This window comes from Sander lucioperca, chromosome 24 (assembly GCF_008315115.2).
Source record: "Sander lucioperca isolate FBNREF2018 chromosome 24, SLUC_FBN_1.2, whole genome shotgun sequence".
NCBI classification, from domain to species: Eukaryota; Metazoa; Chordata; class Actinopteri; order Perciformes; family Percidae; genus Sander; species Sander lucioperca.
Window position 1 is genome coordinate 16,019,337 of NC_050196.1, and position 21,573 is coordinate 16,040,909.

The 21,573-nt window shown below is 38.8% G+C and overlaps 1 protein-coding gene across 18 annotated transcripts in view; it reads left to right on the top strand.

Annotated features, from left to right (window-relative positions):
- The first annotated feature begins 2,642 nt into the window (after positions 1 to 2,642).
- LOC116044431 (inositol polyphosphate-4-phosphatase type I A-like) overlaps positions 2,643 to 21,573 on the top strand; it is a 48,507-nt gene continuing 29,576 nt past the window's right edge. For 16 of the 18 annotated variants that reach the window (XR_004896589.1, XM_031291575.2, XM_031291581.2 and 13 more), the window contains exons 1-5: positions 2,643 to 2,796; positions 11,217 to 11,301; positions 19,917 to 20,155; positions 21,004 to 21,048; positions 21,297 to 21,415. Coding sequence is in view for 17 of the 18 variants with exons in the window: in XM_031291575.2 (XP_031147435.1) it covers positions 20,050 to 20,155; positions 21,004 to 21,048; positions 21,297 to 21,415 (270 nt within the window). In the remaining variant the exon portion in view is untranslated. Of the gene's footprint in view, positions 2,797 to 11,216; positions 11,302 to 16,094; positions 16,144 to 19,916; positions 20,156 to 21,003; positions 21,049 to 21,296; positions 21,416 to 21,573 lie in introns of all 18 variants that reach the window. The other 2 variants (XM_031291569.2, XM_031291570.2) reach the window with 2 other exon arrangements.

Here is a 21,573-nt window from a genome sequence, read left to right on the forward strand (position 1 = left end):
AAACAGGAAGTAAACTGGACAAGACAAGTGAGAACAAACAGATTACAAAATAAAACAGGAAACCAAGCAAAACAGAGAAACAAGACTACACAATAAAACAGAACAAAATACCAAAACCCTGACACATCCCTTCTTAAGAAACGTGTTGTTATGATCAGTCTGATGTTCTTTGACAGGATGGCATGCATTGTCCTCACGTCAGTAGCCAGGAACTTTCTCTCGTTGCTATCAGGAGGAGGTAACAGCAAGGAACAGTGAACGTTGCTGAAATGTTTTGTTATTGCTATTGACATTAAAATGGGCAGCAAATTAGGAGAGGGTAAAGATTTCTATCTGATGAGAGAAACAGCATTATCAGCTGGGGACAAATTAGATTAAGTGTTATGCATTAAGATGATGCACTTATGCTGACAGTTAGGGAGCAGATACATTTTCAGAGAAACTAGTACATCCTTAATAAGCTGCTACATGCAATATTAAGTATAACTTTGGGGTTGCCAGGTTGTCAGGCTCTTTTGTTGTTAAGTGTCTGGGTCAAAAACAATAATTTATGACCTTCTAGTATTAGAAAATACAGACTTTATAGAGGATAAACATCATTATATAAAGTTGTTTTCACTTTACAGTAAGACATCAAGTATTATTTAATAATAAATGACATGTTGTTGAACATATTGCAGAGAAATGTTTGTAAGTTTTCTCTAAAGTAATCCAGTGATAGTTGTCTGTACATGCATGGTTACATTATAGACAGGAAGTGCTAATAGCGAATTTGGCATACTTTTAATGGTGCAAATGTATAACACTTTAAACGAGTGGAACACAAATCGTAGCCCAATAAATCAAATCCCTGTGTTATCAAGAAGGTTTAATATTGATATGAAACTCTAAGGGAAAGTTTAAGACCAGAAAGAGATCTTTATCTGTGTCATTATATTAAAATATCCACAATGCCAGTGGATTTATAGGCTCATGTTAGTATTCATGTAGCTTGTTAGTATTCTATGACTAGATGGCACAACAATCTATTTTTATAGAACACATTTCCTGGACTCACCACAGTGACAGCATGCTGAAGAGTCTCTCTCTCTCTCTCTCTCTCTCTCTCTCTCTCTCTCTCTCTCTCTCTCTCTCTCTCTCTCTCTCTCTCTATATATATATATATATATATTTCAAACTCCTATGTCCAAAGTTCCAAACCTAACTTTTTAATTATTAATAATTAAATAAAACAAGGGTGGGAAACACTCATATGCTTATGCATTAAAAAGTATTTCTTTGTTTTGAATGACCATGAGACAAAGCTTTATTGTCCTTTTCCAAGGAAATTTGTTGCCACAGTCGCTACAGAGCCTCACAAAAATACCAGTACATGAATACATTACACACCACAACATGAGTACATGAGTACAAACATCAGAAACATCCACATGTATACACACATACCTACAGATCTGAAGTATTTCCATTGTGTATTATAAGTTCTAAGACTATTGTGCAGCTTCAGTAGGCTGTATAGCCATTCAAATATTAGTTGTCATTCAGGCCTAGAAATCTTAACAACTCCTTACATCCATTCCATGCCCAGAGCAATTAAATGTCAGAGTTTTGGTTGGGGAAAAAAGTGTCTCGCTGAAGTTTTGTTTAGATGAAATAAAAATAAAAAAAATCATTCCTTCTAAAAATCCTGTTTGAGGTGTAACTTAATTCTGGTTTCAACTGTTGCAGAACCTTGTTACATCACCTCTGTGCCCTGCCTACTGGGTGGAGGCCATTAGGGCTGCATGTCCTCAAGAACATGAACTGAAGCTAGACTATACTGTCGCTATGAAACTAATCCAACTGTTTTAAATGTTTAAATTATCCATAAAAAACATGGACACAGCAGGTGTATGTTCACAGCTTTAACACTTGTGTTGAAACATGTAACGCCACATGAATTCCACATGATGGCGATAGAAGGCAACTCCACAAAGTGGCTAAATAAATCAATACTCTGTAGGCCAGTTACATTTATTACATATTTATAATAAACAGGTAATTTGAAGATTTTTTTGGTTGCACTGAAATCTATGCTTAGCTTACATACTGTATACTATATAATGATGACAAATGACAAAACTACTTTTTCAGTCATCCACGTGGATTGAAGTATTTTTTTGTAAGTAACAGTACAGACGTATGTCAAAATGTATTTAAAGCATCAAAAGTAAAGTAGGCTACTACAGTATTTTTAATTTTTGCTTTTCATTTCAACTACATTACATGGGCTGTTGAGTAGTACTACTGCTCATTTTATAATGTTGTCCTATGTTTTGTTTGTAAAATCCTAATTTTACAGAGTAACTTTAGCTGTAGGCTAAACTAAATGTAGTGGAGTAAAATGTACAATATTTGCATGTGAAATGTAGTGGAGTATAGAGCTATTAAACTCGCATAAAATGAATACGCACGTATAAATACCTCCATATTATATTTAAGTACAGTATTGAGTTAACAGTAATCAGTTATATATTTATATATATTTCATTTATAATTAAATAAATGTAAATATCATAGACTAATATGGTAAATGTATATTTTTCATTGTTTTGAAAAATATCTACGTCGTGCGTACAAGCTTGCGTAATGACGCAGGCACGCAGGGGGTGTGACCAACGGCTGCTGTAGCTGCTGCGGCTACAACCAGAAGAGAGACACACGCAGAACAGTACGGCAGTTTGTGGACACACTCCTCACAACAGTTGTATTTTTATCCAACAAACGGATATTTTACCATAACACGCACCCGGGCCGGTAAGTAAAGGCTTATTACGGTTAATTTTAATTCAAAAAACGTAGAGTAGTGACGGGTTTTTATCGGCTAAAGAGCTAACGTTAACTGTTAACGGTTGCGGCTTTGTTGGTGTTTACATGTTACGTTACTGTCAGTAAGTTCGGAACGGAAACTTTAATTAGTTCTGTTATTATTTATTTTAACAACAAGACGGGTTTTACTTGTAATTGTTGGCACATAACTTATAAACAACACAGGACAAACGTCAGCTGAGCGGAGTACAGCTGACTAACGTCAGAGCAGGACAAGACGAAAAACATAATGATGGGTTATGATAATTGTAGTTTAGTTTCATTTAATATGGAGGAAGTCCTCTGACAGCATATATTATAATGTGTAAGTGGTTCCTTAAATGTGTCAGGCGGGTCACAGTCTGAAAAACACTGCTGCCGCTGGTATTACGTAAAGGAAAGGTGCATTTTCCTCCAAGTGTGTGTAGAGCTACGACCTGTGGATACAATCCCGACTATGTGGACAAGCCAAACCATCTTTGCGTCCATCTCCTTCTCTAGCTAGCTACATCAGAGAGGGCACCGAGCCAAGCGAGGAGGAATGAAACGCTGACTTCTCTGCTGGGCATCCTACTAGCCAGTGTGCAGGTGTCGGATGGTGAGCTGCGTGCAGGGGCGTAAATACAGACAATGCAGGCAGTGTGGTTGCACTGGGGCCCAGGGAGTGGGAGGGCCATAGAGACAGTGGGCCCTCCAACAATGTGTTAGGTGGAGAACAGACCCTTTCAAGTGATTTAGAACACATTTTTTCAAAGAAGAAAAAACGGTGCCATTTGCTATGTATGCCTTCGAAAAGCCAAACTCATCTACGTCATGGTTTTCTCTTTCTCTTCTAAAATTGTCCCCTTGTATCTCCCACTGGCTGGGTGGCCTTTGTGCCTGCGTTGGTTTACAGTGGGACGTCTGGAGCTGTGGTTTCCTTACGCAGTAGTCTCTCATTGCCAACTCTATCTCCACAGCGGTGCGGAGGAAGGTCTGGCTAGTCCACACAGCATTCCGGGATGGTAGAAAAACGTGCTCTGGTTTATTGGCATTTCTTTAAAGCAATCACAATCGTCTTGGGTGGCGCTAAGTGCCGGATGGAACAACGGTGCCTCTGCAAAATAGCCTCGGGAAGGAACTTGTTTTGGTGGAACGTGTACGTTCAAAAGTTGTTTTAGTCGTGCAACAGAAAACTCAGATTCGACAGACAGTGAGGAGCAGCTAACATAGTCCTAATAAATTGGCCGGAGTTTAGAATGCCAACACAAAGAAAGCAGAAGGTGACAGACATCCGACAGAATTAAGGGACATCCGGCGGAACTCCGGCGGCACTTACGCAGAGACTTGGCTGGATCCTGGGTGCCGTTCAACTGGGTGACTCTTTCCTGTGTGCCGATCTGACGGCCACATTCTGCTTTATGATGAATCATGCACAAGTCTAAGGAGCTGATGGGATAACATTTCACTGGAATTGTACGTCCTACAATTTCATGTTGTGACAAATAAAAATTGACTGACTGTAAATGTATTACCATGTCATGATTGGACATGCTTATTTTCTGGAAGTGATTTTGTAGCTCGTAGCCTACAAATCATCCTGTTACAAACACACACGCACACGCGCACACACACACACACACACACACACACACACACACACATGTATTTTGGTCATTTCAGTGTAATAACGTTATGTGAGTGCTGCATGCCCTGTCTGGAGGCTGACTGTGGATGTGCAAGTTTGTGCTGAGTCTGTTTGCATGTTGTCCACACATTTTACTGCAGTGTTTCTGCTGGCCATCAGAGTGGTTTTAAGTTTCACTGTGCAGGAGTCAAGGTCAGCTGGACATTGATTTCCAAGAGCTGATGATGCTCTTTAAGAGGAGGAATGTGACCTGCTTGGAAATGTGGCCCTTACTGTGAAAGTTTGAAACAATAGGTAGCTTCAGGTGGGAGTATTGTAAGGCTTTTCTCACTTTTTGTGCCAGGGAACCAACACACTTCCATGATTTAAGAGTTGAATGTTTACAAGTTGCAAATGGCAGTAATGTTGTGTTAAGTTGATATCGTTTTTTTTAAATCCCCAAATCAGCATATGACAAAATAATGATCTTAGCTCCCAAAGCTAAAGATAGCTTTGGGTGCTTTCAAACTCATTTCACTGCCTTTGTAGAGAGAGTAGAGCTGCCTCAGGTGTCACCACATGACCTAAGCTTGTTAGGGGAAGTCATATGTTAGGGGATTATAGCATACTTATGGCAGCTATGTGTATAGGCCCCCTCTATCCTTGCTCCCAATTTGACAGGGTAGTCATTTATTTTGATGCTGAATAAAATGAAATGCTGATACTGAATCCCCTTGTTTTTGCCCTTAATCCATCAATTCAAAAGTTATTCTGCATCTTAACTTTTAACAGTTTGTTGTAATGTAATAATTATTGTTACCTGTGGTAACGCCACCATGATCTTTCATTTGTAAAATAATCCTTGAACAAGTAACAGTGAAGCTGAATGTAGTAAGCTCTGAATGGGGAACTGGGGGTGGGATTAAATAAGTTATCTTCTTCCCACTCCCTTTCAGGTAGAAATTGATCATTTTATTTATATATTGTATAATTTTCTTTTGTTACTATTGTCTGCCTGAAATAAATGAATAAATGAAATGAAAATGAATGAAACTTTGCACCATCCATCAGCGCTATCTTTGTACTCCCTGTATCCCCCATTTCCATTTCCTCAATTTTCCACATAAATCATTTCTTGTCACTCTCTCCATCTCGCTCACCCAAACATCTTTCATTGGCTCACACGCAACAATCCAAGCAATATTCAGTTTAATAACTTTTATGACACAGAAAGCAGCGAATCTTCATATTTGAGAAGCTGGAACCAGAAAATGTTTGGCATTTTTACTTGAAGCAATGAATCGATTATCAATCTGTTAATGGGCGTGATTGAGCAGGTTTCAGTTGGGGGGTGAGGCATATTTTTTTAGGCCTAGTCACATCTGTATTGATGAAGTGTGATTTGATTTCAAATCACATGGTGTCATCATCTGTGTGTGTGTGTGTGTGCGTGTGCGTGTGTGTGCGCGCGTGTGCGTGTGTGTGTGTGTGTGTGTGTGTGTGTGTGTGTGGTGACTCATCAAACTCTCTCACTCAGCTCAATAGGGCCCAGCAGACACCTGTTGATTCATCCTCATCTGTGTCTTCCTCTGCATCTGCCTTTCTTGCTCTCGTCATACGGCATATATACAGCGAGCATGTGTTAGCTGTTTGTCTTATTGCCCGTCTGGTTTTAAAAGATAGAAAGAGAAAGCATATAGCTGACATATGAGGTATGCGAAGGTAATGAGCTGTGTCATCCTCTTCACTTAAAATTCAAATGAATCACTCGATAACTGGTCGTCAGTCTCATCATCATATTTACTCAGAATGCAGGTTGCAAAACATTTGCCTTTTTAAAGAAAAAACTCACACATCCAAACAATTCTTCCGTGCAGGTATGTAGGACAAAAAGAAAATCCTGCACACTACTCTTGCTGCAGCATCACCATTTATTAAAGAAAACTAACGTTTCGGTCCCTCTGGACCTTTGTCAAGAATATGCCGAAATGCAGATATGTAGTCAGAAACACATAAAATATATAAAGTTAATAATTGCATTACATACATACTAAAGACAATAGATTGTTCCCTAACCACCAATAGCCTATAAGAACAAAAGAGTAAAACTTTCATATAGTACAGAAGTATAAATAAATGTACGGCTGCAACTAATGATTACTTTCTTTATGTTATTCTCAACAAACTCTCAGAGTCCATGGGGGCTTCATATGTCTTATTTTTTTTAAAGACCCAAAGATATTCAGTTTACAATCATATAAAACTAAGTAAACCAAAAAATATACATATTTGAGAAGCTGAAATGGACATTTTGCCAGTTTCGTTCACTATTACTTTTGTACATTTGATTAAAGGTCCCATGTCATGAACATTTCACTTTATGAGGTTTTTTAACATTAATATGAGTTCCCCCAGCCTGCCTATGGTCCCCCAGTGACTAGAAATGGTGATAGGTGTAAACCGAGCCCTGGGAATCTTGCTCCTTATGACGTCATAAGGGGAAAGGTTACCTCCCCTTTCTCTGCTTTGCCCGCCCAGAGAATTTGGCCCACCCATGAGAGAGAGAGAGAGACATCATGGCTTTGAAACAAGCGAAGCATGGCAGTTGGTCAAGCCCCCCCCAGGCTGAATTTCGGGATAGAGACTTCAGATACAGTATTAGGGACCACTAATGTCTATATAAAAGAGACTTCAGATACAGTATTATGGGACCACTAAGGTCTATATAAAAGAGACTTCAGATACAGTATTAGGGGACCACTAAGGCCTATATAAAAGCATCCAAAAAGCAGCATGTCATAGGACCTTTAATTATTTGTCATCACAGTAAAAGTGTAAAAGAAAATAAATGTTTTTCTCATGTAGATTGATATGTGAATGTGCGAGAAACTAGGAAGATTGCAGCCAAAAATCATTGTTTTGTAGTTCCTCCTTAGAGTTTTCTATTTCTCACTGCATTCAATTTGCTAACATCATGCTTAACTATTAACATGAGACAGATACAGACACAAAACATCTCTAGACGTCTCTAGAAGGGAACATGTATTCAGATGATATGGTCTGACCAAATGTACATCTAAATAGACACACTGCTCTGCCGATGCTGAGTGCTCTGATGCAACAGTCACATTAGTTATTGATGAGCATTGGGGGTAAATGGAGAAGCATCAAAAGGGTGTGTGTATGTGTGTGCGCAATTTGGTAAAATTGTGTATTACTAATCCTCATATTGGAGGAGCTGTAACACGAAATCAGACTCAGCTGCCAGTTTATTTGGCACACCTAGCTAAAACTGATGCAGTCTAATGCAACAGTCCTGCAATCGCCTATTTTCATGAAGGTCATAATGTTTTTAGTGAATCCCAAGAAGCGACGATGAGAGAGAGGAGAGAGAGAGAGAGAGGGAGAGAGAGATTGAAAGCAGGAGGGAGAGGGCGAGGGCTGGCTGCAGTCTCTTTGCCTCGTGACGGCGTCTGCAGCGTGAGTTTGTTTACATCCATCGGCAGCAGTCGTCCTTAGGTATGTGTGTGTAAACTCAGGCTGTCATCTGTTTAGCCGGCATTTTGACCATCATCACCCGGATTTGGACTGTGACGCTGGTTTTATGTCTTGGGGAATGACATCTGAGCTGTGTTTGGGCATTTGGGATAAAAATGCACAATCATGCTGTATGCTAATAGGTTATCTTTTAACCAATCATAGAATTTCTTGCTGGGAATAATTGCAAAAATAAAAGTTCTTGTACCATGTTTGACTACAAAGTGTCAGTGCAGTGCACACGCAGGTGTACTGTGTTTTTTTACTTCTTGGATTAAAATGCTGTCATTTTGCGTTTGGACAGGCAGACAGGGAGAGAAGGAGGCGATACAATAAAGTAAAAATAAATGTTTGTTATTGTGCAGACATACAGTAGTAAAGTAGTCAGTGATAGAGAGTTCTGGTAATGGGATTACTTTTGTTTAGACAGACAATCTTCATGATATAGGTTATATGTATTTCTACTTGAGGATGACCCCGGGAAAATAGTTTGGCAGAAGTGGTATGAAGTACTGAATATTGTTTTCTCCATTAGGCTAATAGATTAGTAATCATATGGTTTCAGAACAAATGGTGAAAGACCCCAAGTCTTTCTAAAAGCAGCAAATCATCACAATTTTGATTTATGAACTAGTGAGTATTTGGCATTACATCTATATTTTTTCACATTTTAAACAGGACGGAAAGTTTGTAATCGTCATTTCATTCATTTGCCACCATGAACGTTTGCCTTTGCCGTAAAGCAAGACAACAATCCTACAGGATTACATATCTATTCTAAGCAATCAGAGAGAAACCTGTTGTTGCTGTCTTTTCTAATGAAACTATATGACTCCATGGAGTTGACTGACTGGTCAGAGTCACATTTTGTTCTTTTGTTTTTTCTCTCCTCGTTCTGATGATTCATTAGCTGATGCACACATTCTCAGACCAGATGAGGTCATGTTCACACAGATCTGTTTGGTAGTGTTTTGTACAAGAACAAACTGAATTTGGCAACTCACAAAGCCATAAAAAATAAAAGCTTTGATTAGCATCGGTTAGCATGCTAACACACTAAATCAAGATGGTGAATGTGGCGAACATTGACAGAACTAAATTAGATTATATTCTATCAATACTGGTCCAGCATGATTGCTCATCATCTACACATACTCAATAGATTTAACTCTGTTTGCAGTTTAATTTACAAGTTTCCATTTTTTGCGTCAGTAGGGCAGATAGTAGAGAATCTTGCCATTACCCGATTATCTTTGCAGAAATCTACAAAACCCTCCTGTTTTATGTCAGAAAGCCTCCATTGATTATTTTCTTCACATCGTGAGAACTGGTGCTTGCAGTTTTTCCTCCGAGCCAGTCAAAGAGAGACTCGTAGCTTGACCCTGCCAGCTCACTTCGCTTTCACCACGTCTCTTCAAACTGCTTCAGAATGTCTTTTGTGTCTCCTGCGTGTTTGATTCAACACTTTTTTGTGTTTTGTTTCTAGTTATAGTCAGTGGCAGGAAATCCCCCAACTATGTGCTAAACAGTAGTGAGTAAAAGCTCTGTGTTAGATTGTGTTTAGTGGCCTTTTAACTGGCAACTTTTAAAGATGCCAATGTGCTTGTTATGTTGCAAATCCACCATTAGTTGAAATCATTTGACAATTTTTCTGGGCAGTTTCACTTTTTTTCCCCAACATTATCCATACATAAGACGGATAATTATGCTGCTAGTATCAAGTAGGTTGGCACAATATATTGTTTTTTATCGTCATCGCAATATCAACTGGCGTAATAAACACATTGAGAAAGGCTGCGACATATCGCGAAAGACACTGTGTTAGTTTAAAGAAAATATCAGTAGAAAACTGCACTTTAATATGTATATAACAAGCAGTTTGTTTTATTTGAGCAGAATGCTGAAAGCAGCACAACTGAGTACACTTTAATATCGGTTTATTTATCTCAAGTAATATTGTTATCGTGATATTCAACAACATATGACATATTGCATATTATCTTCATATCGTGCAGCCCTAGTACCAAGGTACTGTCTATTTCAAAAGAATCTTCTAGACACTAATTTGAGTTTTAGACTTTGAGAGTGAAGACAATGTGTGTGGTACTCACCTCTTTACTGGACTGTTAAGTTAAGACTTGGTTTTAGGGTTAAGGTTCCACTCGTGTTTAGGTTAAAGTCAGGGTAAGGGGAGCAGTGGGATTCTGACTCGTAGACCAAGATCTTGATCTTCTATTTTTTACTGTATGGAGACGTAAAATACATGCAGCTCAAATTAGACATAGGTTATAGATATTCAAAAGTGTTCTTTGCCGTGATTGTGGCAGTGAAGCAGCCAGTGCTGAATGGTGTTTGTGCAACACAGAGTAAAAGCAGACTGAAGGTTACTTTTGGCAGCCAGACTGACTTGTTTAAGACACTTCCTGAAACAACAAAAGGAAGTGATGCTTACTTGAGCAAGAAGCAGTTTCTCACACACACACACACACACACACACACACACACACACACACACACACACACACACACACACACACACACACACACACACACCGAGTGAGGTTAGTACTCTCCTTTTATACTGGCTTTAAGAAGTATTTTTCATTGAAAGGGCATTTTAATATGAGGGTACTTTCTTAAAGGAACTTTATTGCGGGTTGTGATTAGCAGCAGCTTATAAGAACTTGCACAGCCCTAGGCGAAAGTAACACGGTTGAGGGGTGTGTGTGTGTGTGTGTGTGTGTGTGTGTGTGTGTGTGTGTGTGTGTGTGTGTGTGTGTGTGTGTGTGTGTGTGTGTGTGTGTGTGTGTGTGTGTGTGTGTACTCTATGCTCATTTTCATGTGAAAGGGCTACAGCTGCTCCGTCCTTCCAAAGAAATTATTCATGCTTTATTCTAATGCCGATCCCACAGGGTCCACAGACACAGGGAACACCTCTGTTATTGGCTTTTGGGGCAAATCTGTTTTTGACAGAACCGTGGAGAACCGTGCTATCGTTTTTATTTTTGTTGCTGTGGTAGAAAGTGAGCGGTAACGGTCACTTAACAAAGGCTCCCGTATGTCCCATTTTTGTCATTAGAAGATAAAATGATGTGGGCAAACAAACAAAAACAAGCCTGTAATGAATCATAGAAGACAGTATTAAACTGTTGGAAATCTAAAATCTGGATCTGACTAATCTTGACATTTTTCATCTCTATAATAAAAAGCCTGCATGTCTTTTCAGATTGGGAACTCCTGCTGCCCTGTCTGGAAGATCATCCTCACTGAACCTGGATCAGCTTCCCTCCTTTTCATCCCACCAATAGCCTGTGAGTAGATTTAAAAATGCCCTCAGAATGCTGCAACTAACACATTTTCATTCATTGACTAATTGGTTAGTAAAATATTTAAAAATAGTGAAAACTGCCAATCACAGTTTCCCAGTGCTCATGTTGATGTCTTCACATGTCTTGTTTTGTCCGACCAACAGTACATAATCCACAAATATTCTCCTTACAATGATGTTAAACAAAGAAAAGCAGCAAATACTCACATTAGAGAAGATGGAAGCAGAATATTTGGTGTTTTTTCGCTTGATATATGACTAATCAATTAATTCACTACTAATTTCTGTCAGAGCTAAATAAATCTCAATATTACACAAGAAGCACTCTTACATTTAGATAAATGCACATTCTCTTGGAAATGAGCAGATCTGTGTTAACTTCTCAAAATTGAATAAAAAATTAAAAATTATAAATAAAGTCCTATTTCATCAAATACATGTGGATATTTGCAAAAGTCCAGAATTAGAACCAAAAGTTGAAACAGAAAGCCCTTGTGGATCCCTCCATGAAGGCCTCATAAACCCCTTAAAATGTATGATTTTAATAATAGAAAAGGTTGAAGATTTGTATTAATTGTCATCTGGAACACTGAACCAAAATACACGAGAGATGGATGGGAAATAAACACAAGTGATGTGCTAACTCTTCATCTCCGCTATTTGAGCGTTAAAAATGGTTCACCCCCAACTCTGATCTTGAGTGGTACAGTACTTTTCTTTAACCATTAGACTAGAATTATATTCTGGGAAGATACATAGTTATAGTACACAGACAAAGGTTTTATACTTAACTTCACATCTGTCAAATCTCAGCAATACGTTGTGCGGCAGACAAGCTGATTGGTTGATCTAACTTCCTGACATTTGAAGACTTCACCTTGAACTGGAATAGATATCTTTCACAGTTTTATGATGTTTAAAAGACCAGTTACAGTTAATTGAATAATTTAGACAACAATCAGCACTATAATCAGTTTATTTAAAGTGCTCATATTATGCTTTTTGGCTTTTTCCCTTTCCTTTATTGTGTTATATATCTTTTTTTGTGCACGTTATAGGTTTACAAAGTAAAAAAGCCCAAAGTCCCCCCCAAAGGGACTTACCATCTCCAACAGAAAACACTGTTCACAAACTGCTCCAAACAGCTCTATTGTAGTCCAGCCTTTACTTCAGAGACAAACGTGGTCACTTTGGAACACACGTTATAATGCTCGCCTAGCTGCTAGCATGGCACACCCTCATACTCTGCTTCTGACTGGCTAGTAGTCCTTACCTAGCTACTGAGCATGTGCGACTCCCAACAAAGATGGAACAGAAGTGAGATGTCTCACTCTGTAGCTAAAACAGAGAGCTCAACACACAGGGTGAAAAGAGGAGCTGCAGCAATGTGCAGTACAACAAAAATATGGTGTTTTTTGAAAATTAAATCATGTAAACCTATTCTGGTACAACCTCTAAATACAATTATGAACCTGAAAATGAGCATAATATGGCCACTGTAAGTAATGAATTTCCCGTCTATCTGTTGCAAAAACAGTATAATTGAGGAATAACAAATATGCGGCATCCTCAGTTGACAGATAAAGTTATGGGATGTTTATTTTGCTTTGGAGTTGTCTTTCTGCCATTGGATATTGCGTGAAAAAAGGAGAACCAAATTTAGAAGAAGTCTTCTCTGAGAGGAGATGTGACCCGAGTCGACACACCCTCACATTCTCACACAAAACAAAATGTGTGGTGTGATGCCTTGTCTTCAGTGTGTGTGTGAAAGGCTTCTTGGCAACGAGGAAGCTGTAAAATGAGGTTTCACCATTTATGGTCAACTGTACTCTCACACACTCTGTCACACTTTAACCCTGTCTGTCTTGAAACTAAGACCAAAGCTTCAAACACAACTACATACATACACATAAGTTATACACAAGTGGAGAAGATATGAGTTTAAAACGTAAAGCAGGTTGTGACTTCCCACTGTCTCCTTCACAAATCAGAGGGAGTTGTGACATCAGGTTAAGACCTTCGTTGCAAATGCTGAGCATAACCTACATGAATTTCATGCAGCTTACATTTAACGGCCTTGCAGGATCTTGTCAGTGCTGCACTTCTTAAAGCTTGCCTTTTTAAATATCTGATTTCATACAGATGCAGATCTGCCAAAACAAATCTTGTTTAAAAATGTCTGGACTGATGAATTGAGTCGTGCTGCCTGTCCAACACATCCTCCAACATAAACAAGTAATTTGTCACGGCCCTCCAAAACAGAGATTAAAAGTTTATTCTTGACCTTTGAAAAACAATTTTCCATTCAATAGCTGTTCTGGAGCTTTCACTAACATCATACGATCTACGTCATTGAATTGTAGCTGGTCAAATTTTAATTTGTCTGAGTACTTTATGCACCTCTTGTCCACGTTGGCTTGAAAGTTGAGATTGATTTGATTTGTAACAGTTGGTAGGAGACACCTCCAGTATCAAGGTCAGAAGCTTTGTACAATCCCAAACTCCTCTCTGAGTGATTTTGCGATGCCACTCCTACTTCCATTACATTAAATGTTGGACAGGCATGGATCAAGTCACCTACAAAGCTATAGAAATCAAAAACCTGTTAAAGGAAGTTAACAGGTCACACTTGACGTGTGCTGCCAGATTTAACAAAAGGCCACCTGTTTGATCTCTCCAACGAGCAAATGACGTTTGCAATGTTGTTCCCTAAATGTTATATGTGTAAAATATGAAGAATTGAGCAAAACACAACTATTATATTTGATGCTACTATCCATATTAGGGTAGTCATTCAGGCCCTGTGGTTACAGCAAGATAAAACAGATCGTAGACTGAATCCTTTATACTTTAGAGAGTGTTTTTTGTTGTGGCATTTTACAATACAACTTGTCAAATGTACTTAAAATCTCTCCATAATTGCTATTGTTAATGGATTTTGCGTGCATGCATGCTTGTCCCAATTCATGTGACTCACAATACATATACACACACATATTCACTGCCATGCCAGGCTAAATTTGGAGCTCCCTCATATGGCAGCTTCCCCCTCAGTGAAGTTTCTGTTCTGCCACAGATTCAGACAGGAGTTTGACTTCCTGTTTGCTGCTTGGGATTTTGTTGGCATCACTGGACTGTTTTTGGCAAGATAGTAAATTCCCCGGCACTGCCTAATTACTTAATAGATTTGAAGTGTTAAATCCATCATCTGTTGCAGGACGTAAACAAAGAGGTTTCACTGAATGTGGTAGGATGCATGGTGAAGAAAAGCAATGGTTTAATGATGATTACTGAGGGTTAGCAAGAAACATAGATGGGTTATATGGGTTTACAGATTTTAGCTTAATAGAGTATAATACATAATGCACAAATAAGATGTAATTCCTCCTTTATTGTATCAAAACAAAGTGGGGACACACAAAACTCAGACCAATAACTTAAAATAAAGTCAGGAAGTTGAATTAAAGTAAAATGTTATGTAGAAACTCACTTTTGATAAGAAAACTTGGAAGTAAGTGCTCATCTTAAGCTCCTCTCAAACCATTGAGTTTTCTTGGCTTTGCGAGTGGAAAATGTGGCTCCAGTTGGCTGAGAGAATGGAAATTTCCATTTAGGTTTGGGAACAAAGACCAGAGGTGCATTGAGTGGTCATTTTCTTGAGTACTTTCAGGTAGAAACATTAATAGCAGAAACATGGCGGCAAATATTCTATTTACACTGTGTGTTGAGATGTGTTGGTTGACAACTAAAATGTGTGTTTGCACATTGCAAAGAAAAGTTAAGTATTTGTAATACTTCTAGAAAATGCAATGGCATTCAGAATAAAAGCGGGGAAATATAATTCTGTTAAAAAAAAACGTAATGCAGCATTTCTTTGGCATACCAGCTAAAGTATTGGAAATATAATGCTATGCTGCACGCTGCACATTAAACTTATTTTTAGGGCCATGTGGGTTTAGATTTTGATTGACATCTCCCATACTCAACATGAATAATTACTACATAACTAGGCCTAACTATAATAAACTGTTGGGCCTCTGAAACCTTCCAACCGCAGACCCCTTTTACTCTGAAGGTCAGAGGTTTATATAAAAAGATTTAATCTTTCCCATGACTGGATTGATAATCTGAATTTATCTGAATCCATGTGGATTGTTTTTTTTTTTTAAATCTGTGTACTCCATGCTTTCCATTCTTATACTACTATAGGGCACTTTAAAGGGAGAACAACCTGTGGGTTTAAACCTGTGACATTTAGTTAAAAGACAGTCTTAGCAGCTGTCTCTGCCTGCTGCATGTTTTGGCATAAGCAATCGTATTTTAGCTGGCACTTACTTACTGCTGCTGATGTATTAACATTAGAGGAACGAGAGCGTGCGTGTGCGTGTGTGTGTGTGTGCGTGTGTGTGTGTGTGTGTGCGTGTGCGCGTGATCATGTGTTTCATAAATCTGTGGTGGGACAGCGCTGGAGCAACACTTACTCTTTTGGTCTGCTGACACTCACAACAACCACAGGAACAGACAACAGTAGCTTGTATTCATGCACAAGTATTAATAATGTGTATCGCTGTCCCATGTTTACTCTAAATCACTTCCAAGTGAACATGCTCGGGCTCGACAGAGATGCTTCGTACAGGTTCCAGCCTTTTACCTTAGACAGAGCTGGATACAGCTATATATACAAGAACACATTGTTTCTTTTATCTGATCAAATGTAGACAATGTGTCTTCACCAATAGATATTTCACTGTAACTTCTCTTTTCAATGTAACATAGTTGGGCTTGAGAGCTGGAAGGGATCAGAATCACACAAGGCAGGTTCAAGGTAAGGTTAAACTGATGAAGTACTGTAAACGTCCCTTCCATGCCTTTAACTTTAACTGACCCTCTTACCTATTTCTTTTCCTCATTCTCTCAAACTCTAAACCCTTTAAATGCCCTGCCATCCTCAGTGACCTTTGATATTGGTTTTATACACAACTCTTGTCTATTTACTTGCTAGTGTCTCTGCTCATCAGCACAGCACTCAGACAGCTCAGCTTAAAGGCCCTTAAGGCTGATGACTGTGTGTTTGTGGTGCCTCCAACCCCATTGTCAAAGCTCATGTTGTTTCATGAATATTATATTATTATATAAGAACTGCACAAAGAAGTCCCTCCAGAGATAATGGCAGCTTTGTCACCTGCTCTTGAAATTCTAGCTATTTAGCTGTGTGCTCATCTTGTCTTGCAGTCTTCCCGGTTCTATTAACTGCATAGTAACATTTCAGTTGTTTCCATACCTCTACTGTTGTATTGTGTTTTGTGTGACTTCAACACTTGCAGCGAAAGAGACTCGAGGCTGAACCTCCCCCCAGTTGTTTGATGCAGTTGTGATAGGAATGAGACATTTGGGTGTAGCAGAAAGTTGAGTTTTTGCAGATGTTTAAGCTTAAGTTAAAGTGGGAATTCAAAACAGCGAAGGGACTGCGTTGGTGTAAGACATGAAATAGGATCTAGTAAGTCCAGTTGGAGTAACAGATTAATGTGTTTAGGGGCTTAGCATTGTAATACAAACTCTTACAACTCTGGAAAGTTATCACGGCGGCAACTGTTTTATCACAAGGATTGTGAGCTTATTCGGTTGGCCAAGATTTAAAGCTGACTTACATATTTAGAGGTTCATATTCTTCTTCAAGGACTCAAGTCTGTTCATGGCCACATTTTAAAATGTTCTTGCTTCTTCTGGGAAAGTTCTCGTGGTAGAAACACTTACATTTAGTCTGTGGTATCCTTGTCTTCCTCTGTCTAACAAAACTACTTGACCTTATCTAGAAAATGTAAAATCATAATCAAGAAAATGTAAATCGGGTCGAGTCTCCTCCATCCAGAGAGGGCTTCAGGTAGTGCTCCAGATGTTTGCAGCGACAGATGTAGGGCATGTAGGCATGACATGTATCTGAGCTGACCGAAGTGGGCCATATCAGGCACTGGCAGGAGAGGAAGTAGGCCACCAACTATTAACCCAGAACCACAATTAAAATGAGAAACCTCTGTGGACCTTTTCGTAAAAGATGCATCATTGAAAGCCCAGTTTTTAACAGAGTTCAATCGCAGAAAAAAACAATTTCAGTGGGCAGGTTTAGAGGAATCTGAAAATAAGTTGCTGTTCAACACAAAAGACAAGTAAACTCTACTATTCATTTGTGAACAACACTGAATTCACGCTACATTTTTCCACAGCAGCTCTGACATGAGGTTGTGTACACAACTTTGACCTAAACTTGAATCATTGAAACACATTTTTCTACAATAAATAGAGCACACATCTTCCAAAATAGACTGCAATGTACATGTGTATGTCTAACTAGACCACAGCCAGCTACTGTCCCTCGCGTTTGCTGCTTTTCTGCAAATGGGCTAATTGGTCTTTAACAAAATGGGACAGAGGGAACGAAACCAGGTGAGAATGAGCATGAGTGGGACAGTTGTTCATCCACAGGCTAAAGCCTCCAGGGAAACAGATCCCAAAAGATGGGGGGTGGAAGTGAAAATTAGGAGGAAATAGAGCAAAAAAAAACTATAGGTTTGGGAAGCGCCACAGTGTTTTTAGGTGGAAAACTCCCAAAGCTAGGAAGGGAGGAGGATGTAGAAGAGATGGGTCCATATAAAGACAAAGAAGGGCAAAGGGAATGAGGAGGAATACAAAATACAAAAAGGTGGAGGACCTAAAGAAAAACAGTCTCTTAGCAACATCATCATATGGTGAGCATAAATAGGCACATACAACGCAAATCAAGACACTGCTGAAACAAAAAAAACGGGTGTCTTTTCCATTTCCACAGACACTTATTGTACATTTATATAAATGCAAATATATATATATATATATATATATATATATATATATAAACAGTTGGTCAGGTATTGCGGTTGTATGAGGGTTTAACATATTTTAACCTGATGATTGAGATATTAAATTTGTTACAGTTCTGAAGGTGGAACAAGACTTCCTCTTCAAACTGACCAGAAGTTCTACTCTCCTTTTTCTCTCTCTGTCTTTTCTCTTTTTGTTAAGATGCTGCAGTAAGATGATACTTTATTCATCCCTATTAGGGGAATCTGTGTGTTTAGCAACAAAAGAAATAGAGGTTTAAATATAAAATCAGATGTGAAATCTGTGAAAGTAGTTGGAAGGGGTTATATGAACATATGCTGCTTACTGTTTAGGTGGTAAATGAGATGAAAGATTGGATTACTTGACTTTGTATGTGACTGTTGATACTTGTTTCTGTCTCTTTACAGCTTTGTATCTAGTCTTACTTTCTGTACCTTGTTCCTTATTTCTGTTCTCCTCATGCTTTCCCCTTCACATGGCACATCGACCACGTGATTTCAATGGAATTTGTGCATGTGGTTGACGCCACACTGGCTTATGTTTTTTTTTGGCCTTTTTATGCAGTGAGATTTCCTCTTTTTTCATAGCACTTGATGAACATTGTCCATTTTGTGTGAATGTCCATAAACAAGGCTTTTCACTTCTTTGACTGCTATAACTACCATGTGAATACCTAATTTAAAAATAGCATAAATTTCATATTAAACTTGTGTATTTCTTCCCTTTGGATAATATGTTTTGATGTTTGAAAGATGAAACATGTGAACTACTGCCAGTATGATACTAGAGGAATTTTGACACCACTATTGATGCTTGAGGGGGGGAATCAATAATACATTTTTATGTCTGAGTAAAGATATTTTACAGTTGAACATTAAAATTGAAACAATAAACAATTATAATGTATTTTATATAGACAGTAAACTTATAAGAAAAGTTTGAACAATAACCATAGAAATATATTAAACTTAAATCAAGAAAAATTAAATCTAAATGGGCTGTTTTTACATAGTTATTTTTTAGAGTTTTTTCTAGTCTTAATGACTACTCAAAGCTTTTTTTTTTTTTACATAGTACAGGAACCATTCACCATTCACACACTGTGGCCGAGGCTGCCGTACAAGGTGCCACCTGCTCATCAGATAAACACTCACACTCATTTACACTCCGATGGCGCAGCATCTGGGGCAACTCGGGGTTCTGTGTCTTGCCCAAGGACACTTCGACATGGAACTGCATGGCCAGGGATCAAACTGCCAACCTCCCGATAGGCAGGCGACTGCTCTACCACTAAGCCACAGCCGCCCCTAGTCGAAAAGATTAAAATCATCATCTACCAACATAAATGCCGATACATATCTGGATTATCTGATTTGATAATAATGTTTCCCTGTGGTTGTATTGATCGGACTATTGTTCATTTCAACACAATTTCTTAGGACTCCTCTTTTCCTCTTCTGTGTTCCCAGGACTGTTTGTCCGCTTATGTTTTTACAGAAAGTCCTGAAAACATTTGATACCTCGTCACCAAAACCTCGTAGCTCCCCTTGTTTTTATTGTTCATCTTCACTTCACAAAATACTGAGCGGATTAAGCAAACTTAGGCCTAATGAAACCATCTTAAGACCAGTTTGATTAATTAAAAATGCATCATCCTTACTCTTCAGAACATGTCATCTTAATCTAACCCCCCTCCCTTCTCTCCCGTCTCTTTCCATTTAGAGAGGACAAACTACTTTCTGGAGCAGCTGTAGATCTACGCAGAAAGAGGGGCACCTCACATGGGAGTGTGTGACTGTGTGTGTGAAGGTGTGTGTTCAGGCCTCCAGCCGTCGCCCGCTGTTCCCGGACAGGCATGGCGGGGGTCCGAGAGCGCGGCTCCCGCACACAGAGGCCGTGGTCGGTGTACCGGGCCAACACATTCGAGCTGTCCAACGAGATGATCGGCTTGGCTCTCGCAGGTGAGCGACAGTTGATCCTTTACACAGGTTAACTAAAAAGTAAAACAGAACCTAGTTTTCCAGAAACTTCTATTCATCTAAAAGTACCACTTCAATAAGGAAGTTGCCACTTCATTGATAATCGTTTTCTGTTTGTCTAGTGCCTAATGTCTTAATATGTTTTATTTTAGTTTAGGATCATTTTTAACTTATGTTTTTGAATGTGTAAAAAAAAAAAAAAAAAGTAAAAGAAAAAAATTTAATAATTGCATAAAAGACGCACAATTTCCAATTAATTCAATAATTTAACACATACTAGCGATGGCCAGTATAAACACAGCCTGCCGTTAATGTCAGCCACTTACAGCACCACTTAAACTAAAATTACACACTGACACACACACTCTGCTGGTAGAGTATTATAGTTGCGTGGGAGCCAATAGCCTCTTTAACCACAGTTCCCCTGAAGCAGATCATGAAGAGGCCTGAGGGCTACTCATCATCTTTCAACATATCACAGTTAAGATTACACTTGGTTTAAGAGTCTGTAATGCTAATACCGTACCTCAGAGGAAAACTCACTTTGAAAAATTAAAGTTTACAGAAAATAAAATCAAACAAATCATCAGTTTCTTTAATGCAGAAAATTTGATTAAAATATAATTTTGAAGCCACTTTAAGCACCAACAATTCTGATAAAAAAACTACCTCATGCAATTTTGAAATGGAAGTCTGTGTTGGATTTTATTTTTTATTAATGGCAGTTAGCCCAAAAATAGCGACTGGTATCAGAGACTCAGTAGGCAGGGCATTTTGGCATTTTGTTTTCTTTATAACTAATGTTTTTGTGACTTGTTGTTGGTTTCCAGGAAACAGTCAGGACCCAGATGAGCCTGTGCTTGAGTTCAGCGTAGGTGAGTAACCATTGCATTCAAAACAATTTAGGCTTTTACCTGATGAGAGCAACTTGGAAATCATCAATTATTAGTCGGCCATTCACAAATGTATCCGTTCATCGTTTGTATGAGAAGAATTTGTATGTTTGTTGTCTATTTTATAATAATGTATTGTGTAACATTGAAAACAATACACATATAATCTTCAAAAAGCATTAGATAGGTTGTTTTCATACCTCTCGGCTCATGCAGTGTTTCTCATCCAGCCTGCACAGACCTGCTGACTCCTGCTTTGGATCGGAAACCCAACAGCTTTGTAGCAGTGAGCTGCACGACACCACCGCAGGCCTTCTGGACCAAACACGCCCAGACCGAAGTCATAGAGGTCAGACTCCTCAGCCCCCAAAATGTGAAATATTTCCCGGTGAAATTTGATCCAACTGCCTCCACCTACACCTCCCTCATCTACGCTGTTAGACCAGGAGGTGGAGGATTAGAGAGAAATGAATGAATTGAACACTTTTGGAAAGGGTTTGGCCAACT